The sequence below is a fragment of the Artemia sp. Qi Xiang Cuo genome, chromosome 6, assembly GCF_049724085.1.
Source record: "Artemia sp. Qi Xiang Cuo chromosome 6, ASM4972408v1, whole genome shotgun sequence".
Taxonomy (NCBI): domain Eukaryota; kingdom Metazoa; phylum Arthropoda; class Branchiopoda; order Anostraca; family Artemiidae; genus Artemia; species Artemia sp. Qi Xiang Cuo.
The window spans coordinates 45,775,706-45,803,066 of record NC_142799.1 but is presented as its reverse complement, the minus strand read 5'-3'; the positions used below and the strand labels follow the sequence as shown (position 1 = coordinate 45,803,066).

General features: G+C 33.9%; 1 protein-coding gene across 1 annotated transcript in view; it reads right to left on the bottom strand.

Moving 5' to 3' along the window:
- Window positions 1–27,361, bottom strand: part of LOC148951283 (U3 small nucleolar RNA-associated protein 25 homolog) — an 85,845-nt gene that overhangs the window by 35,848 nt on the left and 22,636 nt on the right. The window contains exons 2-4 of the mRNA XM_089090774.1: window positions 11,894–12,257; window positions 7,836–7,934; window positions 1–122 (exon numbers count right to left, since the gene is read on the bottom strand). The exon at window positions 1–122 is cut by the window's left edge and continues 441 nt beyond it. Of these exons, the coding sequence (XP_088946900.1) occupies window positions 1–122; window positions 7,836–7,934; window positions 11,894–12,244 (572 nt within the window). The 5' untranslated portion in view covers window positions 12,245–12,257. The remainder of the gene's footprint in view (window positions 123–7,835; window positions 7,935–11,893; window positions 12,258–27,361) is intronic.

Below are 27,361 nucleotides of genomic sequence, written 5' to 3'. Positions count from 1 at the left end.
TTGACCTGACCAAGTTGTGGCCATTTCCTCTGCTCATTCTCATAATTTTCGCGCAGGACTCCAACTGTTGCCAAATTTTCAGGTAAATTATGCTCCAAGTGACTTCTAAACGGACACTGAGTCTGTAATAATAGAGAAAGAATAAAAATTCTGAACTTCTAAAAACAGTACTCTTTTTCCATGAGGGAACCAGTATTAACTGAAAACTCTCGATGAAAGCCAAAATTAGCGTCTGAGGTTTAGTATCCCTTATGAACGTTTCTTTTAATGAAAAAGTACAAATGCTATGTGAATGATACCTACACCATACTGAGATTCATTCCTTATAAGTACTTACACCATATTGGTATTAAACAGGCACACTGACTAGAATGATTCCATTGCTTTCCCAGTATGTCACATGGTTTAAATGGATCCATGGGTTTTTGACTTTTCGAAAAGACACCTTTGCTCGCTTCCAGAAATTTTTGACGCAAGAATATTTTTCCCTTGTCTTGAATACTAACTAGACTTTTTTGTCGAAAAAATAGCCAGATTGTGCAACAAAACAGCCTTAAAGCTACCTTTCACTGATTTTGATATCTTGCAAAATTCAATATTTCACAATTTCATGCCCTTTGAACTACACATTTATAGCTTAATGGACTAAAGGTCAATGGAGTAAAATGTCATGTTTTCGTCTAATTTATAGTAGGCACCTGCCTGCCAAGTTTCAAGTTAATCTGGATATTGTTTTATGGAAGACAGTTGAAAATATATCCCCTCAATCCCCTATCCCCTTAGCCCAAATTACTAGTCTTAAGAAGTTTTTAGCGGATCTGAGCATTGTCATGAAAAAGCTAGAGAAGGGGAATATGCCTCTAAAAATCTTTATTCTCAATTTCCATTTGGTCGACGTAGTTAGCCCATAAATTTCAAGCCGATTGGTTAGAAAAGAAAAAAAAAATGTCGACCTTTCTGCTGACAAGCTGGTGGTCAGGGGTGACATTGGAGGTGCACCTCTGGGTCTCCAATCAACCTCACTAAAATTCTTTAATAGTTTCATTTTAAACAAGGAGAAAAATGCCAACGTTTCTGCTAAAAGTCGATGGGGACATAGGTGGGTGGTTTCAGAGGAACCACAGATTCATTTTGTCTATCAAATCATATAGACTACATCATTTAGTTTTTTCAATTTACACAAGGTGGAACATGGCTGAACTTCTGCTAAATAGTTAAAAATGGGAGTAACAGGGATGTTAGATTGGTACAGCCCCATTTTGTCTTCAATGGTATAGATTAAAAGCTCTTGTACGATTCCAGTTCTAACAGGGTGCAGCATGTCTACCTTTGGGCTCAAAACTTGGCGAGGGTATCGCAAGGGTTTCTGGCCTACTTTGCTTCTGCAATTAAACCAATCTAAAACCTTCATTTTGTGTCTTGTGAGGACACTTTGTATAGAAGCGTACGGAAATCTGAATGATCTAAGGTTAGGAGGACAATATGAAAAAAACGGTTTGAAAAAAATAATCAATGTACGCTAATGCGGACATGATCTAGAAATACGATTCAAAAAGTGTAAATTCAAAGATTCTACATATTTAAATCTGAAATCCAGAGGTTTAATGAATTCTGGTATTGTAGGCCCTAAAGCTTTTACTTAGAGAAGATAGAAAATTAAACTCCCGTTTTAAGTCATCTATGATGATACTTCGGATGTGGAGATAAGCGCTTTGAGGTTTTGCTCGTATCCTGTGCTACCCATCTTTCGGGAATCTGTATGATCTAAGGTTAGGAGGATAATATGGAAAAAACGGTTCGAAAAAAATAATCAATGTACGCTAATGGGTGCAGCATGTCTACCTTTGGGCTCAAAACTTGGCGAGGGTATCGCAAGGGTTTCTGGACTACTTTGCTTCTGCAATTAAACCAATCTAAAACCCTTATATGATTTCAGTTGAAACAAGTTGCAATGTCCCTACCTTCCTGATAGAAAGTTAGATGGAACAGGGACAAAAGGATGTTGAAGCGCCATCAGTCCGCTTCATGCATCCAATGATATATATTGATAAACTTTGTATGATTCTGCGGAAAAAAAAGATATAAACTTTTAAACTTGATTGTGCACTTATAATGTGCGACTGTTAAACTTCTTTCAATGGGATTATGTAGTTGATGTCGTGTGTGAAATTTTGATACGGCACATTCCTGATTTGAAGTAAAGGATTCATGATGCTATTTAAGGATCCGAAAGGATTCGTGAGACTCTCCTACAGAAAACCTGTCAAGATATTGAATACCGTCTTAACGTACTTCAAGCGACTAAAAGTGGCCATATAGAGGTTTATTAGATACAATTAATAAGAAGTTTTATAAACACGTTTTAAAATAAAATAAATCTGATTTTTCAAACTACAATATTGATATTCAATCTATATTATAGGAGACATTGATTTCAAAATACTGAAAGTTTTTGGTTTTAAATCTGTATAACAGGAGGCAAATTAAGGACCCACTTCCCAATGTCAACTTTCAAGGAAAGAGGAAGGCATTTTGCACCTTACTTGAACAAGAATCACATGAGTGCTTCTAACATGTCCACTGCCCTTGAGACAACAAGCTTTCTAAGAGAAGGGTAGGCATTTTGCAACCTGTTTTAACCATAATCATACAAGTTTTTTGAAGCAGTATAATTCGAGAACTAGTCAGACCGTGGTCTCTATAGCCCCCCCCCCCTGGCAATGAAACTAGGCCTGTGATACATCGTTTGAGCTCCAATCATTTGTTTTCGGTCTGCATTATTGGAGGCGTGGAGTGGGTCTGTGGCCCCATTATCCCCCCGCCCCCACTCAGCCAATTTAGCTGCAGATAGACAGGCATGTCGTACCTTGTTTAAAAACAGTTCTAACAAGAAACTTAAATCTATGTCGTTGGCAACATAAAGCAGGCAAGTGGTGTTTACAACATTCCCCACCCCATCTAAAGCCGTCTTTTTACAAGAATATTTTTACCAGCCATCTTGTTTGAACCGAAGTCATACAATAATTTCCGATTACCATAATTGGAGAACCAACGTGAGGCAGAGACCCTCCAATAGCCTCTTATCCCTCCAACCATCAGCTTTTTAGCAAAAGGGTAGACGTGTTGCACCTTTCATGAATAAGAATCATCAAAAAATTTTCAATCTCCATGATTGGAGGACGTGCATAGGGCTGGTGGCCCTCCAATAGTCCGTGTTATTTAGGGCATCCAGTAGCCCCCGCCACCCTGACGCCAAACTTCAAGCAGAAATGGAGACGTGCTGTACCTTGTTTCACCTAGAATCACGATATCAAGGTCCCTGCAATACTCCTGAAGACTTATCATAGGCAGGGCAATAGCGCTGCCTAAGTAAAGGGCGATGTTGAACAATGTATTATTTATTTCTTGGTTTTTTGTTTTAGACCAGGGAACTTCTTATCGAAGGAGTTGTCGTAGAAACTTCGAAAGGGGCTCATTTGATTGGAAATTGGAAGGGCTGGTGCCCTTTTAATAGCCGAAAGTGATTAGAAGGCAACTAACAGCCCTTCCACGCCCACCATTCCCCCAAACACATCTAATCAAAATTTTGAGATAGCCGTTTTGTTCGACGTAGTTGAGATCCGAAAATCATCTCTTTGACGAAGACACCCCCCCCCCCAGCCCTCAGGGCTAGGGTTGTAAGTTATGCCCTGAGGGTATATAAGGTTTTTATAGAAAGTGCTGTCGTAGAAACTTCAAAAAGGGCTCATTCGATTGGAAATTGAAAGGGCTAGTGCCCTTTTTATTGGTCAAAAGTGATTTGAGGGCAACTAATAGACGAAAGTGATTGAAGCACAACTAACCCCCCTCTCACGCCCACCGTTTCCCCAAACAAATACAATCGAAATTTTGAGATAACCATTTTGTTCAATGTAGTTGAAAGTTCTGGAAATTAGGTCTTTGAAGATGACAACCCCTACAGCCCTCAGGGCAAGGATTGTAAGTTATGCCCCGGGGGCATAGAAGGTTTTTTTTTATAGAAAACGTTGTCGTAGAAACTTCAAAAAGGGCTCATTCAATCGGAAGTTGAAAGGTCTTTATAGAATGGGTGGTCGTATTAAATTCAGATGGGTCCCATTTGATTTTAAATTGGAAGTCATAGTACTCTTTTTAAGAGTCAATTTAAGTTCAGAGAAACCACCCCCCCCCCCCTCACGCCCATCATTTCCCATAACATATATCTAAAAAAAAGTTTTGAGACATCAATTTTTTCAGCATTGTTGAAAGGTTCAGTAATTATGCGTTTTGTCAGTAACTGTTTTTCAGTAATTAGCCATTTTGTTCAACGTAGTTGAAAGTTCTGGAAATTAGGTTAATAATTATGCGTAGCAATAGTTGTAGTAGCAGTAGTAGCATTAGTAGCAGTATGCAAATAGCACCTTTTTTTCAACATCCCCTTCAACACACGATGAAATTATTAATTTAATACGATCAACCGGTCCTGAAGCATTGCTGGTACGTCCTCTTGACAACCTATATGGTCAAGTGTGTTTCGATTTATTTCAATACAGTTACAATATTGCCCAAAAATTTCGCCTTCATACCCTTAAGTTTATTAGTTGTAGTATAAATATAGTAATAGAAGTAACAGTAATAGTAGCATTAGTTGTAGGAGTAGCAGCATTAGTATTATGATGCAAATATTGTCTTTTGGTTAGTTCAATATCCCCCACAACAAGCGTTGTAAGTTTTAATTTCAAACACGAAACTGTTCCTAAGATATTGCTGATATGCCCTTTTGACAACCTGCACACGGGTGGCAGGTTGTCATCCGTAAAACAGAAATGTTTTCTGAAAATTTCACCTTCATACCTTCATAGGTTGTGGATTTTGAGTCACTGTGTGTACTCAGTTAATGCTGCTTCTACGGTTACTGTGACTAACGACACTAATGGCATTAAGTTGAAACTTGTAGGGAACGTTTAGGAGGAGTTTCAATTAAACGAAAGACCTATATGCATGCAGGTATTAAAAGAGCATATAAGCACTATAGGACAAATAAGGACATAGGTAGCGATGCTCTATCATTGATATTTTAAAGGAGATAATTTGACTGAAAATTAGAAGTTCTAGTGCCCTCTTAAGAGTAAAAAATGATTGGAGGGCAATCAGCCCTCCTCTTTAGCTCATAATTTTCAAGACACTTCCAATCAAAACTATAAGACAGCCATTTTATTCAGAATAGTCTAGTAAATATATCTCTAGGGCTATTGAGTAGGTCAACCCTCCACAGTTATATAATTTGCCCATTATGCTTAAAAACTAAATATTACTTTAAAATTATATCAAAACAAACTGCTTGTATGCTGGTTGCCAGTAAGACATCTCAGCAATAAACCAAGGACGACTGAGGGTATTAAGTTCAAATTTTCTGGGGTACTTCTATTACTACTTCTGCTCCTAAAAGTTTACAAAATCAAAACAGTGTAATTTTATCCAGGCTGTGAAAGAGCACAGACATTATTTTTTGGAAATGGAATTAATTTTTATGTATCAGGTCAACTAGAGGATGTATATGACTAAATTAAACACTACTATTTGTGTCATGAAAGAGTTTATGTTGTTAAAAATTGTTGAAAACGTTTTTCCAGGCCAAACTACGAATTCTTAAAGGAAAATCGGAAAGATTGAAACTATTATTTCCTTTTTCACAGAAAAAGACAACGTCAATATAAAACGAACAGAAATTAATTAAAGAAACTTTTTTCCACAAAATAAATTTTTCAAAAAAAAGTAAAGAACTCCATCAAACCGAAAATGAACAAAAATAGAATCAAATAATATACCAAGCATACAACTACCATAAATCAGTATAAATAAATAAATAAATGAAACCCAAAACGAACAGAAATTAAAATAAATAACAGAGTCAAACTCAAAACAAGCAGAAACTAACATGAGTAGGGTTCAAAACTCCTATGCTTTCTAAAAGCCAGAATATAATCTGTATTTTACTGAAAAATTCTTTTAAGTGTTTTCACTTTTATAACTTTATGAAATCAAAAATTAATTATGATTTTGAGGAATAATTATCAGCATATGTGTATGAAACTGACAATGCACATTTATTTGAATTTTTTTCAGTAGAGTACAAATTATATTCTTGCTTTTAGAAAGCATATTGAAAAGCTTATTTTGTGGAAGCATTTTGAAAAGCTTATTTTGTGGGAAAAGTTTTTTTATAAAATAAAACGGGCATATTATGCCTTGTTTGAACCATTACAATGTAAGGATTTTGAAACAGTATGATTGAAAGACACACACAAAAAAAAAAAAGTGCATTAATTTTCAGTGTAAATGATTTAAAGCACGTAGTGGGCTAACCACCCCTCCAGCCCCCTCCCATTTTTTAGCCAACTGCCTAGCAGAAAAGGGAGGCATGTTATGTCTCGTTTGAACCGCAGAATCACGTAAGGACTTTTCCTTTTGTCAATGGAGACACATATTGGGGCCTTGATCCTCGATTACCGCGCTCCCCAGTTCCTCTCATTGTCAAAATTTAAGCAGAACGATAGCCATACCACACTTTGTTTGAACTGGAATCACGCACAGATTTCATTCTGTATGATTGGAAAACCAAAATACTGAACACCCTCATCCCCCCCCCCCCCGCCCACACCTCTACTTAACTTTTTATGGAAGAATAGGTATGTGGTACACCTTTTGAATCTACATCACACAAGAATTGTCGATCTGTATGATGGGTCACAAAGAAGGCCTCTGGTTGTTTCAATGTCATCTTCTACCGCCAGCTTTCTACAGAAAGTTAGGTGGGCTTTTTTTCGCCGATCAGCTCCAAATTTATGGGGCAAGTACCCTAGGCCAATGGGACACGAGAATGACGATTTTCGGAGGCGTACCTCCCTTCTCCAGCGTTTGAAAAAAATTACTCCGGTCCTATTTACACATGTGGGTAAGTATTTCCGGCAAAGGGGAAATAGGGGATGAATAATCAGATCTGTACACCGCTTATTAGATAAACCACCTTCCACATATTTTGTCCGGACTCGGTTGAAATTTGGTTACTTCACGGCCTTTCCACAAGCAGGCTTCAAATTTACATTGTTGGGAGAGATTTCTCCTTTATCACAAAGAGTGACAAGTAGGTAAGAATCGCATGGCATGTTAACCTTAAGGGGCTACATGCTTAAGCTTAAGTGGCTACACAGCCATTATGAATAATAATGCATCACAATGACATTGTTTTGCAACTATCACCGTAGCAGTCATGCGGCAATCACTTGGTGATAAACATAAAATCTAATTGTTCTCACAATCAAATAGATCAGAAAGAAATAACAGGAGTTTTGTTTAGAGTCAAAGTAACACATCCTAGCTTGTACTTGCGGTGTTTTTAGAAATGACTAAATAGATTGGGTTAGGTTTTATGGTTTAGGGCAATTTAATACAAAATTAGCTTGTCCACATGTCATTTTAAAAGTAACAATATTGATTGTGTTTCAGGCAATAGAAAATAACGATGGTCTTAAAAAGAGATAGAACGTTTTTAGAACCATCTTCAAGGAAAATCTCATTTTGTTTTTGAATAAAAATTCTTCTTGGGGCAAACCATTTCAAAATTTTTAGGTGATTGGCAACAACATTTTAGAAGAAACACCAATTTAGAAGAAACGAAACCAAAGTATTGCTTTCAAGAAACTTCAGTCTGCAAAGCAAACCAAAGACTGTTGCAACATTTCATACTACCCAGACAACCTAAACGCAGGTTAATTTGATAACATGCTTAGACTCCAGTTTTTACAATCATCGGTAGTGAAAAACAAACAGAAACTTACAGAACCATCAACACTGTTACTATTATTAATGTCCTCAGCTTCTGAGCTGTTGCTTTCCAGCTCACCCAGTTCTTCATCTTCTTCTACTCTTGGATCTGCCTAAAGAAAAAGTTTACCTATATTGAAGATTTAGGCAAAAGAAAAAACAAAGACAAAAAGATTAAAGTATAAAAAAGAAGTAACTCCAAAACGTATTCTAGTAAGTTTTAACTAATGTTATATTGGGTCGTTAAAGAATCATAGGACGCACTAGATTTTCAACTTTAGTTCAAATTTTAAACTTCAGCATTGGAGTTCAGTGGACTAGTCATATACCTTCAGGGTTAGAGATTGTGTTTTAGCAAGTTAGTGGAATTTAGAGTAGTAAATATCTGTGAGAGACAGATATTTGGTTTTCAGAAGTAGAGTAACTTGCTCTATTTGTGTAATCTGCCAGGCTGGAGATTATGTTATTACAAATTAGTAGAATTTGCTGCGAATTTTGACATAAGGAACAGGCATTTGGTTTTGCGAAGCAGGGCACCGAGCCCTTTGCGGTTCCATAAACCAGCTGATCCGGTAAGAGCCTACGATTCCCATGTGTTAATAAGTTTGGTTGTGTGCTTTTTCTCCTATAGTCTTGTGAATTAGTGTTGAAGAATGTTATATAACTAAGGGGGGGATATTACGTTACCCACTATTTTTGTTGTTGAGTGTATCGCAGGTTGAATATAGTGCTGTATTGGTATTAGCTGCTGGTCCGTATCGTGTCGTTATATTCCCAGAAATCCTCAATATTAGATTGAGTAACGCCCTTTTGTTACTTCCAACTGCATCAGACGTTGAATATCATAACCCTTTGGTTCATATATAATTGTGTCACTATATACCCGCAATTCCTCGATATTACATTAAGTATAGTCGTTTTTGTTGTTAAAAATATTGCAGGTTAAATACTGTGTTATGTTAATATTACGCATTGGTTCATATCGTATTTTACCGTTATATTACCGAAAATCTTTGATATTAGATTGAGTATCGCCATTTGTTTGTTACTATTAGCTAGGTTACAGGCTGAATATCATATCACATTGATATTAGGATATTTTACGAACCGAAGAATTTTCCCACTGTTTTTTTTTTTTTTTTTTTTTTTTTTGGTTCAGTTGATTCCAGTCCTTGCTAATTTTTAGGAGTGGCAGCTCGCACTCAGACCATAGTCCTGGGAAGCCTGGCTCCTAGCAGTTACTTGAGAAACTACTGGATCAAATGAGCAAAGATAGAGAAGCTAGGCGTAAAGAAACTGAAGATAGAGAGGGTAAACTTAAGAGTAATCTTTCAACCTCACCATTAGCATCGGAGATTTTAGGAATTGAAGGAGATGTCCAATGTTTTTATTTTTTCAGTTCAGCTGTTTTAGTTCTTACTAGTTTTTAGTAGTGGTAGCTAGCACTCAGCCCGTAGTTCTGAGAAACCTAGCAAATAGGAATTTCTTAAGAAACTACTGGATCAAATGAGCAAAGATAGAGAAGCTAGGCGTAAAAAAACTGAATATAGAGAGGGTAAACTTAAGAGTAATCTTCTACCCTCACCATTGGCATCGGAGATTTTAGGAATTGAAGGAGATGTCCAATGTTTTTTTTCAGTTCAGCTGTTTTAGTTCTTACTAGTTTTTAGTAGTGGTAGCTAGCACTCAGCCCGTAGTTCTGAGAAACCTAGCAAATAGGAGTTTATTATGAAACTACTGGATCAAATGAGCAGAGATAGAGAAGCTAGGCGTAAAAAAGCTAAAGATAGAGAGGGTTAACTTTTAAGAGTAATCTTTCGCCATCAGCAACCTTTATGCCAGAGAAAGATACTACTAATGCCCAAAAGCAATACCCTCAAATCGTCAGGATAGTTTCTTTAGTGGTCAAGTTCGAAAGATAGACACGTACCAATCCCCGAGCTTTAAATGATGGGACCAGTGCTTACCCGGTACAAACACAATTTACCTAACTTTTGTGCTCTCCCTCATTATCCAGTATGTGATACTGAAAGTAATGAGCCCGATAATTTTAAAAACAGTAATTTACCTAAATAGCGTCAAGGAACTGAGAGGCACCAGCAGTCATATTTTGAAAATGAGGCACCTGGCAATCCCCCGACGAGACCAAGATTATTTTTCGCTACCTCCCGCTTATATACGTCTTCGAGCCCAAGTAGCAATGGTCATTTATTCCATATATAATACCAGAGCCATTTTTGACAATAGTTACTCTTCAGCCATGTGACACCCACGTCAAGTTGCCGACACCCACGCCAAGTGGCCGTGCAAATCCACAAATTTGGACAAAGAGGGAGAAGAACAAGATTGAGAAGAATGACAATAGACGTCAAAAATTGTGTTTTGAAGTTTACTATTTATGTTTTTTTTACAGGAAGTGGCCTGGTTTGCTGGCCAGTTTCTTAGCGGTAGCTTGTTGTATAACACCAAATTACTGCTATTAGTTAACTGCCAACATTTTATGTTTCTTTCTAGAATAACTGTATTTACAGGCAACGTCACAAGAATAACAACAAGACGAAAAATATATGGGGAAAAGGTAGAATCACATTCCTGCAAAGAAGACAGAGCATATGAAGGCTTTTCTGTGATTGGAAATTTTCCCCATTTGCTGGGTCAAAGCTCAACCTCTTGCATAAAACAGTTAGCCTCGGGTAACATGTTGTCGTATAAAACTAAGCAAAGATTCAATTCTTATGGTCATCACAGAAACCACAAAAATTCACAAAATCCACAGAAACAATCTTTGAAAGGGCAAGAGCAAAGGTACCAACTAATGGCGAAATTTTCATAAAAGACTACAGGGTACAGATGTGGGAAGAATAGGTGCTAATTGGTGATAGGGGAGTGTATCCACCAGGAACTGGAGTTGGAAAAGGCTAAGCCTTGATAAGAAGATCAAAATTGGCCATGGAAGATCATAACCAGTTCCCGGCTTAAAGGTCTGACTGCACGTTTCTAGTTTTTAAAATCCAATTAAAGTAGTTGTGTATAACATTACTCCAGGAATATCAAATCAGGAGTTAAAGAAAGGGCACTCTGACAGATCTGGCAACCTAATCCCAGTTGTGGATGTCATTCAACTGGGCAAACCAGATACAAATGGTCAAAGGTCAAACAAGTCATTCCTATTTACACTCGAAAAAAAAAGATATCCCAGGTTAGACATTCCTCTTTGGACAAATAAAGCCACACAAAATCTGAAAGCCAAAAAGAAATTCGATGCCAAAAAGGTCAAAAACTTGAACAAACCAAACACATGCAACGCAATCCTACAAACCTGCAGCAAAAGTAAAAGTGCCCATCCCAAAGAAATGCTAAACTGCGAAAATGATCAGCCAACCTACATAAACTGCGATATCCCCCATTAATCTTCAAAAAAAACTTTATGCCCTGCCTAGAAAAAAAGAGCCCTAACTCTCTAAATTGCAGCCGAAAAATTTATCCCACACCCATTTGCTGCTCTAGAAGCAAATACAGCACAAACAATCCAAGCTAAATCTTCTACGAAGCAACCTATAACTACCACACAAAGAAATCCCAACCGCAGCCTACCCAAAACAACAAGAATCCCCTCCAAAACTCTTTTATCAAGACAAACCAGCTCACAACCCAACCAAAGAGAACTGCCAATGCACAGCCAACCAACTTCGTCGTCATATAAAAAGGGGTTTTCCCGGCTACTAATCCCAAATAGAACTGAAACAGAAGCATTTACCAGGAACCAATTCCCTAATTAATGACAAGTCTGATGATCAAATAAACAAGCTAGCGCCTAATATGCGCCTTTTCATAATAAACTCTAACACAGTTGAGAATGCCAATCTTCAACAACCGCAGAAGACAACAATCATAGATGAATTGGCAAATATGTACCTGAATGCTGGAGAACTTCTTAAATCAACTTAACATCAACAACAGCTTTAATTAACAATCATCTTTAGAAGAAAACAATTATAAAGTGGAGCGCTGAAACAAATTTGGCATAGAAGCATGTTTATAAAAAATTTTTTTCAAGGAATAAGTACCAAACCTCATCAGGTTCTCCTTCTTCCAATATATCATCAGCACTGTCTTCTTCGTCAGATTGACTACTGCTGTCATTCCTATCATAGAGTGCTTCTTCTTCTTCTTCTTCTAGCCTGCTTTCATCTAGCTCAGACTCAAGTTCACTTTGATCATCTTTGCTGCTTGCAACTAAGTTCAGAACTTGATTATAATAATTGTCTTCATCTTCTGAGCTTTCAGAATCACTCTCTTTTTTATATACACCAAACAGTTTTGATGGCAGAGCTCCCTGCCTTTCTTCAACATCTGGTTGAACTTCAAACTTCTTCTTTTTCTGATTTTTACGACGTTGCTGTTTTCCTCTTCCTCTCTTCATTGTTGATAAAATTCTAAAAACATGAAACAAAATCATAGTTTGAACCAAGTGATACTTAAGGTCAGCAAGTTATTTGATGTTATTTCTCTGCAGTTCTATGGTTTAAGTATTTTAGCATAGGACAGGAATTTAGTCATCTTTTGATAGGTGATATTCGGCTTTATTCATCTACTGAATTAAATTTTTTTAAATTTGCTTTGTTTTGTTTTTGAACTGTTGAAAAAGGGCAGGAAAAATACAAAAATAGTAAAAAAAGAAAAATTTTCAAGCAGGTTTAGATTACTATCTAAGAAAAATTCTAAGTAATATCATAATTTTGGCTAGGTGAATAGACAGATCAGAAAATAACGAATTCAATGCTATAGCCTATGTATTTTGTCCTTCAAGAGCAATTTACAACTGTAGGTCTGTTGCAAAATCACATGTTGCAGAGGGAACATAATCCTTAAAGTGGAAAAGTTAGTAAAATACAAGGGTCTAGACTCTGTATATTAGGCCAATTGTAAAGGAAACAGGAGAAATGCTCACACACTGTTTACTCTATCCTCACATGACTTGGAAATTCTACACGAATAAGCCAATGAACTCACAATTTGGGCATCTTGAAAGAGTTTTAAAGAGATAGAAATAAGACTATAAGAAGCAGTTGGAGAAAAAAAGCAACATGGAATGAACTCACATTTTTAATTCTCAAATCTACTGCAGTTGAATTTCACAAAAAAGGACCGTACACATTATATAAAAAAAACTTAAATAAGGAAAACATTTCTGAGCTAGATTCTCTTCAGCACCTAGTATAGGATGAAAGACTGGGACTAGGGCCCATCACTTTTCTCAAAGAAGAAAGTGGCAGCTCCAACATGTTATAACAATGTGGTTTCTCCCTAGTCAAGCATTACAACAGGGCTGGAAGTACTTTCCATATAAATGGCTTCACTCTTTAAAAACATAAGAAAAAAAACACCTAAACAAGTTTACTTGTTTAGGTTTCTTTTGGAGCAACATTACAATTTACAACAAACAAAAATTATTCGGTACTTAAGGCATGGGGTTGCCATCCTCAACCAAATATTTTATGGTTTAAAACCCGTACATATCAATAAGTTCTTCCACTCTCAAGATATTGGAAAAATACGTTTCATACCATATCAATTCCTATTGTATTAAAGCACGTGTTCGAAAGTATTGGAGAAGGAAGTCAAACTTTGGCATAGAGACCAGCATATTGAGGAGGAGAGTGCAAGTAGCACCACCCCCCCCCCCCTAAAGTACAACAAAATTTCTGTTTGTCTGAAGTTCTAAAATCATTCTTTACTTTCATTTGAAAAATTTGTTTTTTGTATTGAGTTTCTGTTCTGTTTAAACACCATAGCCAGTTTTTTCCCTAGATACAATTGAGACTAAATTTCCATAATAATACTTCAAGAAAAAAGGCTCATTTAGTGTCTTTCATTTTGAAAATGAAACAGAATACTTCTAAGTAGGGCCCGACCGACAAGGATTTCTGGGGTCCGATACAGATATATCGGTTTCGCACCAATACGATACCGATGTAATTTGCCAATTAATTCTCATCAGGAATAAAACCTTACCTAAAAATTAAACCCTGCATTCTCTACCCATATTCATACTCACATGTTCCTCATAGGTCTATTACATACCAAAGAACAGCCTCAATAGTTCACTGTGGATTCCAACTGGGGCAAGTTGTAATGCAGAAAGCACAACTTTTCAGCATTTTCTCCTTTCAGAGACTTTCGTTTGTTATCATAAATGTTACCATCTGTGCTGAGAACTCTTTCTTGGGACAGAACAGGGCGGACAGCAGAGATACTTCAGAGCAAGTTGTGCCAGTCTCTTGAAACGACTGCTGTTATTTCACCACCACTAAGGGACAGCTTTTTTCCTGCCAATGACAGCCTCACTCATGTATCTTTCCAGTTCCTGATCAATATTATCTGCTTACTCTACTTCCTCAATTGTTGAAGCCGTGAGCATGTTAACAAACAGGCAGTGAATTCAACTTGCTGTGCCTACTCTCCTTTGTCTTAGGTTTTCCTCTTTTTCTGTTGCAGTGCTTAATTTGTTTTCTTATTATTTCTAACCCTGCGCCTATTCTTGTACCCATTTTTTAGTGTTAATGAATGCCTTTTGATTTAGGGGTCGGTGCTTGTATCTGGGATCCAGGAGACAAACAAGAACAACTTCTCTGGTTGTACGTTCTTGAACTCACTGACATTTCGAACATCGCTGCACCCGTTGTGTATTGACAACAAATATACTTTGACTTCATCTACTAACCTCTGCTGCTCGCTGCACCATGGTCAGACTTAGCTGGTGGCTCCGCCCCCAAGGACTGGACAAGCAAAAACTATCTGGGGAAATCTGGCGCCATCTTCTGGATAAGTTGATCATATAAATAAAAATCGAACGATATCCGATATTTGTTTGATATCTGATAATGACACTGACCCCATAAATAAGTCCAAAGATCAGATAACAAAACTCAAGTGTCAATACAACCCCCAGAGCCCGGGGGCAAGTGTTGCATGTTATGCCCTGGGAGTATATAAGGTTTTTATGCGAGGCTTTTTTTAAAAAGAGTTCTAAGATCAGATAAGCCCAACCCCCACCCCCACTCAAGAAAAACTTATCAACTATATTTTATTCAAAAACTTGATGGAGCTAACCCCTTACCCTCCTTGCACGACCCGACCCCTCCTCCCCCCCCCAAAAAAAAACAACTTATTAACGATATTTTATTACTAAAATTATGAGAGCCGACCCCTGGTCCTCCATGGCGCGATCCCCCTCCTCCCTAGAACTTATCAATGATAAATCATGGGAGCTGACCCCTGGCCTTCCTTCCATGGCCCAACATCCCCCACAAAAATTTATTAACGATGTTTTATTCCAAAAATCAGTAGAACTGACCCCTGGCCCTCCCTCCATGTCCCCCTGAAAAAACTTCTTAGCGGTATTTTATTCCCTCCATGGCCCGACCCCTCCCCCCCAAAAAAAACAACTTATTAACTATGTTTTATTCCAAAAATCATGGGAGCTGACCCCTGGCCCTCCCTCCATGGCCCGACTCCCCCACCAAAAAAATCAACTAATTAACTATATTTTATTCCCAAAATCATGGGAGCTGACACCTGGTCCTCCCTCCATGGCCCAACCCCCCCCCCCCTCCACCCAAAAAAAATTAGCGATATTTTATTCCAAATATCATGGGAATTCAGTGTGATTTTATTAGCTCTTTCCAAAACTGTTCAAGACACCTATAGTCTTCACTACAAACAAGAGTTTGGCTACTGTCCGTTACCCTAACAGTAAAAGCATAAGTCCTACTGCGCATTTGGAGCTTTTCTAAAACGAATTATACTACAAATATTTTCTTTTGTATTTATTACAACATTGAAAATAAAATGAAAATTGCAGTGAAACCAGGCCAGGATGTACCAAGAGGCCTACTAGTAGGGAGTCAGGTATTACTCGTGAAGCTACATAATTTATTCATGGATTATTGATTGACAGGTCAATGCCTCTTTCAAGAACAATGTATTGATCCACGAAGGGGGACTCAATTTCTGAGAAATTGATTTACATAATCGGCGGGGAACTCTATCATCCGGGGATTTCATTTTAAATATGGCATCTCAGATCTTTAGGTCTGAGAGATAAAAATAATATTCTATCGAAGCTATAATAGTGTAAGTAGGAACACCTTAGATATTTGTCAGAAATTCATACGAGATCAAGACAGATTGAATATATTTTACGCGGGAAATGGTTTCCTGGGAATTTCAAATGTGACAGCGCAGGGATGCCGAAACAAAGGAACACGCAGGAATTACTTTTAGGGGATTATTTGGGCAAAACAGTTTGAGACATTTTAGGGATTTTTTGGGCGAAACAGTTTGAGACATTTTAGAAGATGATTTGGGTGAAACTCTGTGGTCGTTATAAAACACAAGTTCCATTTGAACAGTGTTGTAAGGTCCCCTACCCCAACCCCAAAGGGCCCCCCTACCCTTGGGCCCCAAAAGGGCATCCTCCCCCGGACCCCCCCAAAGCCCCCCCAGGGCCCCCAAAGAGCCCCCCTCCCTAGTTTAGCGTTTTAGTTTGATATTAGCTTACAGTTTTAGTTAGAGTTATAGTTTAGTTTAGTTGTAGTTCAGAGTCTAGAGTTTCAAGTTAGACTCTCAGCACTTAGAGTTTTAGTTAGAGTTATATTTTATTTTAGTTTTAGTTAAGTCTTTTTGGACTTGTAGTTTAGTTTTAGCTAAACGTCTTAGTTTAGAATTTTAGCCTAGAGTATTAGCTCAGAGTTTTTCGTTGCACTTTTAGTTTAGTATTAGTTAAGAGTTTTAGTTTAGAGTTGTAGTTTAGTTTTAGTAAAGAGTTGTAGTTTAGTTTTAGTAAAGAGTTGTATTTTAGTTTTAGTTAAGAGTTTAGTTTTAGCTTAGAGTCTGGGCTTAGAGTTTTAGTTAGAGTTATAGTTTAGTTTAATTTTAGCTAAGAGTTTTAGTTTAGAGTTTTAGTTTAGACTTTAGAATTTTAGTTAGAGTTTTAGTTTAGTTTAATTTTGTTAACAGTTTTAGTTTAGAGTTTCAATTTGGTATTAGCTTACAGTTTTAGTTAGAGTTATAGCAGTTAAGAGCTTTAGTTTAGAGTTTTAGTTTAGTCTTAGCTTAGAGTTTTAGTTAGAGCTATAGTTTAGTTTAGTTTTAGTTAAGAGTTTTTGTTTAGAGTTTATTCTCACCTTAAAGTTTTAGTTAGAGTTTAGAGTTTTAGTTTAGAGTCTTAGCTTAGAGTTTTAGTTCTATTTAGAGTTTAGTTTAGTTTTAGTTGAGAATTTAGAGTTTCAGTTTATAGTCTTAGCTTAGAGTTTTTGTTAGAGTTATAGTTTAGTTTAGTTTTAGTTGAGTTTTAGTTTAGAGTTGTAGTTTAGTTTTAGTTAAGAGTTTTAGCTTAGAGTCTTAGCTTAGAGTTTTAGTTTAGAGCTATAGTTTAGTTTTAGTTGTTTTAATTTAGAGTTTCAGTTTGGTATTAGCTTACAGTTTTAGTTAGAGTTATAGTTTAGTTTAGTTGTAGTTCAGAGTCTAGAGTTTCAAGTTAAATTCTCAGCACTTAGTAGACTCTCAGAGTTATAGTTAGAGTTATATTTTATTTTAGTTGTAGTTGTGTTTTTGGACTTGTAGTTTAATTTTAGCTCAATGTCTTAGTTTGGAGTTTTAGCCTAGCGTAATAGCTCAGAGTTTTTCATTGTACTTTTAATTTATTTTAGTATTAGTTAAGAGTTTTAGTTTAGAGTTGTAGTTTAGTTTTATTAAAAAATTTTTAGTTTAGAGCTTTAGTTTAGTCATAGCTTAGAGTTTTAGCTTAGTCTTAGCTTAGAGTTTTATTTTAAGTTATATTTAAGTTTAATGTCTATTAAGAATTTTAGTTTAGACTTTAGAGTTTTAGTTTACAGTTTAGAGTTTTATGTACATTTAAAGTTTCGTAAAATTTTGTTAAGATTTTTAGTTTAGAGTTGTAGTTTAGTTTCATTTAACATTTTTGGTTAATAGTTTCAGTCTGGTATTAGATTACAGTTTTAGTTATATTTATATTAGTTAAGAGTTTTAGTTTAGAGGTTAAAGTTTTAATTTAGAGTCTTAGTTTATAGTTTTAGTTAGAGTTATAGTTTAGTTTAGGTTTAGTTAAGAGTTTTTGTTTAGAGTTTAGAGTCTTAGCTTAGAGTTTTAGTTAGAGTTTAGAGTATTAGTTTAGAGTCTTAGCTTAGAGTTTTAGTTCTATTTATAGCTTACTTTAGTTTTAGTTGAGAATTTAGAGTTTCAGTTTATAGTCTTAGCTTAGAGATTTTTGTTAGAGTTATAGTTTAGTTTAGTTTCAGTTAAGAGTTTTAGTTTAGAGTTGTAGTTTAGTTTCAGTTAAGAGTTTTAGCTTAGAGTTTTAGTTAGAGTTATAGTTTAGTTTAATTTTAGTTAAGAGTTTTAGTTTAGACTTTAGAGTTTTAGTTTAGAGTTTAGAGTTTTAGTTTAGAGTTATAGTTTAGTTTTAGTTGTTTTAGTTTAGAGTTTCAGTTTGGTATTAGCTTACAGTTTTAGTTAGAGTTATAGTAGTTAAGAGTTTTAGTTTAGAGTTTAGAGTTTTAGTTTAGAGTCTTAGCTTAGAGTTTTAGTTTAGTCTTAGCTTAGAGTTTTAGTTAGAGTTTAGAGTTTTAGTTTAGAGGGTTAGTTTAGAATTTTAGTTCTATATACAGTTTAGTTTAGTCTTAGTTTGGAATTTAGAGTTTTAGACTAGAGTTTTTGTTAGAATTATAGTTTAGTTTAGTTTTAGTTAGGAGCTTTAGTTTAGATCTCTAGTTTAGTTTTGCTTAAGAGCTTAGTTTAGAGTTTATAGTCTTAGTTTACAGTTTTACTTTAGAGTTTTAGTTAGAGTTATAGTTTTAGTTTAGTTTTAGTTAAGAGTTTTAGTTTAGATATTGGAGTTTTATTTTTGAGTCTTAGCTTAGAGTTTTAGTTAGAGTTATAGTTTAGTTTAGTTTTAATTCAGAGTTTTAGTTTAGAGTTTTAGTTAGAGTTATAGTTTAGTTTAGTTTTAGTTAAGAATTTTAGTTTAGAGGTGTTGTTTAGTTTTAGATAAGAGTTTTAGTTTAGAGTTTAGAGTTTTAGTTTCACTTTTAGTTTAGTTTAGTTTTAGATAAGAGTTTTAGTTTAGACTTTCAGTTTGGCATTAGCTTACAGTTTTTGTTTAGAGTTTAGAGTCTTAGCTTAGAGTTTAGAGTTTTAGTTTAGAGTCTTAGCTTAGAGTTTTAGTTCTATTTATAGTTTAGTTTAGTTTTAGTTGAGAATTTAGAGTTTTAGTTTAGAGTCTTAGCTTTTAGTTTTTGTTAGAGTTATAGTTTAGTTTTAGTTAGGAGCTTTAGTTTAGATCTCTAGTTTAGTTTTGCTTAAGAGCTTAGTTTAGAGTTTATAGTTTTAGTTTACAGTTTTACTTTAGAGTTTTAGTTAGAGTTATAGTTTTAGTTTAGTTTTAGTTAAGAGTTTTAGTTTAGATATTGGAGTTTTAGTTTTGAGTCTTAGCTTAGAGTTTTAGTTAGAGTTATCGTTTGGTTTAGTTTTAATTCCGAGTTTTAGCTTAGAGTTTTAGTTAGAGTTATAGTTTACTTTAGTTTTAGTTAAGAATTTTAGTTTAGAGGTGTTGTTTAGTTTTAGATAAGAGTTTTAACTTAGAGTTTAGAGTTTTCGTTTCACTTTTAGTTTAGTTTAGTTTTAGATAAGAGTTTTAATTTAGACTTTCAGTTTGGTATTAGCTTACAGTTTTTGTTTAGAGTTTAGAGTCTTAGCTTAGAGTTTTAGTTTAGAGTCTTAGCTTAGAGTTTTAGTTCTATTTATAGTTTAGTTTAGTTTTAGTTGAGAATTTATAGTTTTAGTTTAGAGTCTTAGCTTAGAGATTTTGTTAGAGTTATAGTTTAGTTTAGTTTTATTTAGGAGCTTTAGTTTAGATCTCTAGTTTAGTTTTAATTAAGAGTTTTAGTTTAAAGTCTATAGTTCTACTTCACACTTTCACTTAGAGTTTTACTTCGAGTTTATTTTTAGTTAAGAGTTTTAGTTTCGAAATTGGAGTTTTAGTTTTGAGTCTTAGCTTAGAGTTTTAGTTAGAGTTATAGTTTAGTTTAGTTTTAGTTCAGAGTTTTAGTTTAGAGTCTAGAGTTTTAATTTAGAGTGTTAGCTTAGAGTTTTAGTTAGAGTTATAGTTTACTTTAGTTTTAGTTAAGAGTTTTAGTTTAGACTTATAGTTTAGTTTTAGTTACGAGTTTTAGTTTAAAGTTGTAGTTTAGTTTTAGTTAAGAGTTTTAGTTTAGAGTTGTTGTTTAGTTTTAGTAAAGAGTTTTAGTTTAGAGTTGTAGTTTAGTTTAGTTTTAGTTAAGAGTTTTAGTTAAGAGTTGTTGTTTAGTTTTAGATAAGATTTATATTGTAGTATTTAATTTTGGTAATAGCTTTCAACCTTAGTTAGAGCTATAGTGTAGCTAAGTCGTAGCTTACAATCTAAGGCTTCAAGTTAGCCTGAAAGAAGTTGTGTTTTAGTTAGAGTTATATTTTATTTTAGTTTTAGTTAAGTGTTTTTGGACTTGTAGTTTAGTTTTAGCTAAACGTTTTAGTTTTAGCTAAACGTTTTAGTTTTAGCTAAACGTTTTAGTTTAGAGTTTTAGCCTAGTCATAGCTTAGAGTTTTTCCTTGGACGTTTAGTTTAGTTTAGTTTTAGATAAGAGTTTCAGTTTAGAGCTTTAGTCTGGTATTAGCCCACAGTTTTAGTTAGAGTTATATAATTTTAGAGTTTTAATTTAGAGTTTTAGTATAGTCTTATCTTGGAGTTTTAGTTAGAGTCATAGTTTAGTTTAGTTTTAGTTAAGATTTTTAGTTTATAGTTTCAGTTTGGTATTAGCTTACAGTTTTAGTTAGAGTTATAGTAGTTAAGAGTTTTTGTTAGAGTTTAGAGTTTTAGTTTAGAGTCTTAGCTTAGAGTTTTAGTTCTATTTATAGTTTACTTTAGTTTTAGTTGAGAATTTAGAGTTTTAGTTTAGAGTTTTTATTAGAGTTATAGTTTAGTTTAGTTTAGCTATTAGAGTTTTAGTTTTGAGTCTTACCTTAGAGTTTTAGTTAGAGTTATAGTTTAGTTTAGTTTTAATTCAGAGTTTTAGTGTAGAGTCTTAGCTTAGAGTTTTATTTAGAGTTATAGTTTACTTTAGTTTTAGTTAAGAATTTTAGTTTAGAGGTGTTACTTAGTTTCAGATAAGTTTTAGTTTAGAGTTTTAGTTAGAGTTTTAGTTAGAGTTATAGTTTAGTTTAGTTTTAGTTTAGAGTCTAGAGTTTTAATTTAGCGTGTTAGATTAGAGTTTTGGTTAGATTTATAGTTAACTTTAGTTTTATTTAAGAGTTTTAGTTTAGACTTATAGTTTAGTTTTAGTTAAGAGTTTTAGTTTAGAGTTGCAGTTTAGTTTTAGTTAAGAGTTTTAGTTTAGAGTTGTAGTTTAGTTTTAGTTAAGAGTTTTAGTTTAGAGTTTTAGTTAGAGTTATAGTTTAGTTTAATTTTAGTTTAGACTTAAGAGTTTTAGTTTAGAGTTGTAGTTTAGTTTTAGTTAAGAGTTTTAGTTTAGAGTTGTAGTTTAGTTTAGTTTTAGTTAAGAGTTTTAGTTTAGAGTTGTTGTTTAGTTTTAGATATGAATTTTAGTTTAGAGTTTTAGTTTGATATTAGCTGACAGTTTTAGTTAGAGTTATAGTTTAGTTTAGTTTAGTTGTAGTTCAGAGTCTAGAGTTTCAAGTTAGACTCTCAGCACTTAGAGTTTTAGTTAGTTATATTTTGTTTTAGTTTTAGTAAAGTGTTTTTGGACTTGTACTTTAGTTTTAGCTAAACGTTTTAGTTTATAGTTTTAGCCTAGAGTCATAGCTTAGAGTTTTTCCTTGCACTTTTAGTTTAGTTTAGTTTTAGATAAGAGTTTTAGTTTAGAGTTTCAGTTTGGTATTACGTTACAGTTTTAGTTAGAGTTATAGTTTAGAGTTTTAGTTTAGAATCTTAGCTTAGAGTTATAGTTTAGTTTAGTTTTAATTCAGAGTTTTAGTTTAAAGTCTTAGCTTAGAGTTTTAGTTAGAGTTATAGTTTAGTTTAGTTTTAGTTTAGAGTCTAGAGTTTTAATTTAGAGGGCTAGCTTAGAGTTTTAGTTAGAGTTATAGGTTACTTTATTTTTAGTTTAGATTTATGGTTTAGTTTAGTTTTAGTTAGGAGCATTAGTTTAGATCTCTAGTTTAGTTTTAACTTAAGAGTTTTAGTTTAGAGTTTATAGTTTTAGTTTAGTTTTAGTTAAGAGTTTTAGTTTAGATAAAACTATAACTCTAAACTAAAACTCTTAACAAAAATTAAACTAAGCAACAACTCTAACTAAAACTCTAAGCTAAGACACTAAGCTAAAACTCTAAACTCTAAACTAAAACTCTTAACTAAAACTAAACTACAACTCTAATCTAAAACTCTTTACTAAAACTAAACTAAAACTCTAAACTAAATCTGAACTAAACTATAACTACAACTGTAACTCTAAGCTAACACTCTAAATTAAAACTCTAGACTCTATAATACAACTGAACTAAACTATAACTTTAACTAAAACTCTAAACTAAAACTCCTATCTAAAACTAAAAAACACCTCTAAACTAAAATTCTTAACTAAAACTAAACTAAACTATAACTCTAACTATAACTCTAAGCTAAGACTCTAAACTAAAACTCTGAATTAAAACTAAACTAAATTATAACTCTAACTAAAACTCTAAGCAAAGACTCAAACTAAAACTCCCATATCTAAACTAAAACTCTTAACTAAAACAAAATTAAAACTATAACTCTAACTAAAACTCTAAAGTAAAACTGTAAACTAAAACTATAAACTTTAAACTAAAGGCATTCAGTAAAACTAAACTGTAGATGTTCATTTATGCTCCTGATTAAAACTAAATTAAACTATAAATCTAAAATAAAACTAAACCAAACTGTAAATCTATCTAAAACTCTAAGCTAACACTCTAAATTTAAACTCTAGACTCTAAACTTAAACTAAACTAAACTATAGCTCTAACTAAAACTCTAAACTCTAAACTAAAACTCTTATCTAAAACTTAACAACCTCTAAACTAAAATTCTTAACTAAAACTAAACTATAGCTCTAACTAAAATAAGCTAAGACTCTAAACTAAAACTCTGAATTAAAACTAAACTAAACTATAACTCTAACTAAAACTCTAAGCTATTATCAAACTAAAACTCTAAACTAAAACTCACACCTAAAACTAAACAACAACCCTAAACTAAAACTCTTAACTAAAACTAAACTAAACTACAACTCTAAACAAAAACTCTTAACTAAAACTAAACTACAACTCATAACAAAAACTCTTAACAAAAATTACACTAAACTATAACTAACTAAAACTCAAAACTCTAAACTAATACTCCAAACTACAAACTAAAACTCTTAACTAAAATTAAACTAACCTACAACTCTAACTAAAACTCTGGGCTGTGACTTTCATCTAAAACTCTAAACTAAAACTCTTATCTAAAACTAAACTACAAGTCTAAACTAAAACTCTTAACTAAAACGAAACTACAACTCTAAACTAAAACTCTTTACTAAATCTAAACTATAATTTTAACTAAAACTCTTAACTAAAACTAAAGTAAACTATAACTCTAACTAAAACTCTAAGCTAACACTCTAAATTAAAACTCTAGACTCTAAACAAAACAAAACTAAACTCTAACTAAAACTCTAAACTCTAAACTAAAACTCTTATCTTAAACTAAATAAACTGTAACTCTAACTAAAATTCTTAACTAAAACTAAACTAAACTATAACTCTAACTAAAAATATAAGCTTAGACTCTAACTAAAACTCTTAACTAACAGTAAAATAAACTATAACTCTAACTAAAACTCTAAGCTAAGACTCAAAACTAAAATTCCAATATCTAAACTAAACAAAACTAGAACTCTAACAAAAACTCTAAGCTAAGACTCTAAACTAAAACTCTAAATTCTCAACTAAAACTAAAGTAAACTATAAATAGAACCAAAACTCTAAGCTAAGACTCTAAACTAAAACTCTAAACTCTAACTAAAACTCTAAGCTAAGACTCCAAACTCTAAACAAAAAACTCTAACTAAAACTCTAAGCTAATAGACTAAACTAAAACTCTTAACTCTAAACTAAGAATCTTAACTACTATACCTATAACTAAAAATGTAAGATAATACCAGACTTAAAATCTAAACTAAAACTCTGAACAAAAATTAAACTAAACTATAACTGTAACTAAAATTTTAAGCTAAGACTATAAAGTCTAAACTAAGACTCTTAACTAAAATTACACTAAACTATAACTCTAACTGAAACTCTGATCTAAAACTCTAAGCTAAAACTATAAACTCTAAACTGAAACTCTTACCTAAAAATAAACTGCAGCTCGAAACTATACTTATTAATTAAAACTAAACTAGAGATCTAAACTAAAACTCTTAACTAAAACTGAACTAAACTATAACTCTAACAAAAACTCTAAGCTAAGACTACACTAAAACTCTAAATTCTCAACTAAAACTAAACTAAACAATAAATAGAACTAAAACTCTAAGCTAAGACTCTAAAATAAACTCTAAATTCTAACTAAAACTATTAGACAAGGCTCTGAACTCTAAACAAAAACTCTCATTTAAAAATAAACTAAACTATAATTCTAACTAAAACTCTAAGCTAAGACTCTAAACTAAAACTCTAAACTAAAACTCTTAACTACTATAACTCTAACTAAAACTGTAAGCTAAATCCAAACTGAAACTCTAAACTAAAACTCTTAACTAAACTATAACTCTAAACTAAAACTCTTAACAAAAATTAAACTAAACTATAATTCTACCTAAAACTCTAAACTCTAAACTAAAACTCAAAAGTCTGAACTAAAACTCTTAATTAAAATTAAACTAAACTATAACTCTAACTAAAACTCTAAGCTACGACTCTAAGTTAAAACTCTAAACTCTAAACTAAAACTCTTAACTAAAACTAAACTGCAACTCTAAACTAAAAGTATTTACTAAAACTAAACTACAACTCTAAACTAAAACTCTTAACTAATACTAAAATAAACTAACAGTGCAACGAAAAACTCTAAGCTAAGACTCTAGGCTAAAATTCTAAACTAAAACGTTTAGCTAAAACTAAACTAAAAGTCTAATAATACTTAACTAAATCTAAAATAAAATATAACTCTAGCTAAAACTCTAAGTGTTGAAAGTCTAACCTGAAGCTCTAAACTCTGAACTATAGCTAAACTATAACTCTAACTAAAGCTGTAAGCTGATATCAAACTAAAACTAAACTAAACTAGGGAGGGGCTCTTTGGGGGCCCGGGGGGAGGGGGCCCTTTGGGGGCCCCGGGGAGGGGCTTTGAGGGCCCCGGGAGAGGGGCCCTTTGCGGGCCCCAGGGGGGGGCTTTGGGGACCCCGGGGGAGGGGGCCCTTTGTGGGCCCGGGGGCTAGGGGGCCCTTTGGGGTTGGGATAGGGGACCTTACAACACTGTTCAAATGGAACCTGTGTATTATAACGACCACAGAGTTTCACCCAAACCATCTTCTAAAATGTCTCAAACTGTTTCGCCCAAAAAATCCCTAAAATGTCTCAAACTGTTTCGTCCAAATAATCCCCTAAAAGTAATTTCTGCGTGTTCCTTTGTTTCGGCATCCATGTGCTGTCACATTTGAAATTCCCAGGAAACCATTTCCCGCGTAAAATATATTCAATCTGTTTTGATCTCGTATGAATTTCTGAAAAATATCTAAGGTGTTCCTACTTACACTATTATGGCTTCGATAGAATATTAATTTTATCTCTCAGACCTTAAGACCTGAGAAGCCATATTTAAAATGAAATCCCCTGATGATAGAATTCCCCGCCGATTATGTAAATTAATTGCTCAGAAATTGAGTCCCTCTTAGTGGATCAATACATTGCCCTTGAAAGAGGCATTGACCTGTCAATCAATATTCCATGAATAAATTATGTAGGGCCACGAGTAATACCTGACTCCCTACTCCCACTAGGCCCTGCGGCTTTCACTATCCCCGAAATTTCGGGAATTTCTCCGAAAATCTTTCAAAAACGGGGCAGCAAAAACGCTTGGGCCAAGAAGCATCAAAGCTTTAAATCTCACCCTGAGTGAAACAAAATCTTGAGCTGATAAGCTTTCAGCAATTATTATCATTATATATCAAATATTCCGTTTAATTTTACTAGTTCTTCCCAAGACTGTTAATTTATTTAGGAACAGAAATTATTTTGAAATAGGGAATTTTAAAAAACTTGGAACTTTGGAAATCAAAAACGAACATTTTAAAAACCTTCCGAAAAAGAAGTTTTTTTAAGAAAAGCAAAGTCTATATTAAACTTAAGATCAGAAATAGAAACCTACAATAATTCAAACTCAAAACGATCAGAAATCAAACAGTTCATGGTAATGAACTGTAACTAAGGAGCGACCCGGCTCAATAGTAACCGAAACTCTAAAAAACGGAATTTTGATACCAGTAGATCCATCAAAACAATCAGATTTCTATGCTGCTTTCAAATATATAAGTTTCAGTAGCGAGCCTGAGAAAATTTACCTTATTTTTGAAAAAAGGGGGAAACACCCCTTAAAAGTCACATAACCTTAATGAAAATCACAACATCAGATTCAGCGTATCAGAGAACCCTACTCTGAGGTTTCAAGCTCCTATCTGCAAAAATGTGGAATTTTGTATTTTTTGCCAGAGGAAAGATCACGGATGCGTGTTTATTTGTTTTTTTGTCTCTTTTCCCCAGGGGTGTTAGCATCGACCCAGTTGTCCTATAATATCGCAGGAGGGCTCATTTGAACGGAAATTAAAAGTTCTAGTGCGCTTTTTAAGTGACCAGAAAAATTAAGGGCAACTAGGCCCCCTCCCACGCTGATTTTTTCCAAAGTCAACTGATCAAAATTTTTAGATATTCATTTTGTTCAGCAAGGTCGAAAATATAGTAACCACGTCTTTGAGGATGGTTTAATCCCCCACAGTCCCCGGGGGAAGGGCTGCAAGTTATGAACTTTGCCCAATGTTTACATATAGTATTGGTTATTGGGAAGTATACAGACGTTTTCAGGGGGGATTTTTTCTGGTAGTGGGGGGGGGGGGGTCGGGGTTTCATGGGAGGATCTTTCCATGGAGGGAGTTTTCATGTGGGAAGGGACATTCCTAATAAGAGGGCACCAAATTTTCCAGCATTATTTAAACAATCGATCAGAAATTAAATTTAAAAAAAAACAAGTTTTTTAACTGAAAGTAAGGAGCAACATCAAAACTTAAAACGAACAGAAATCATTACGTATATGATTCGCCCCCTGGTCAATATATGGTATATGGCTATATGGGTATAAGGGTATATGGGTTCGCCCCCTAGTCAATACCTCGCTCTTTATGCTAATGTTTTTTTAGTCATTTCATAAGAGCTATTTATTTTAATTAACGGCCTTTGTGATTAA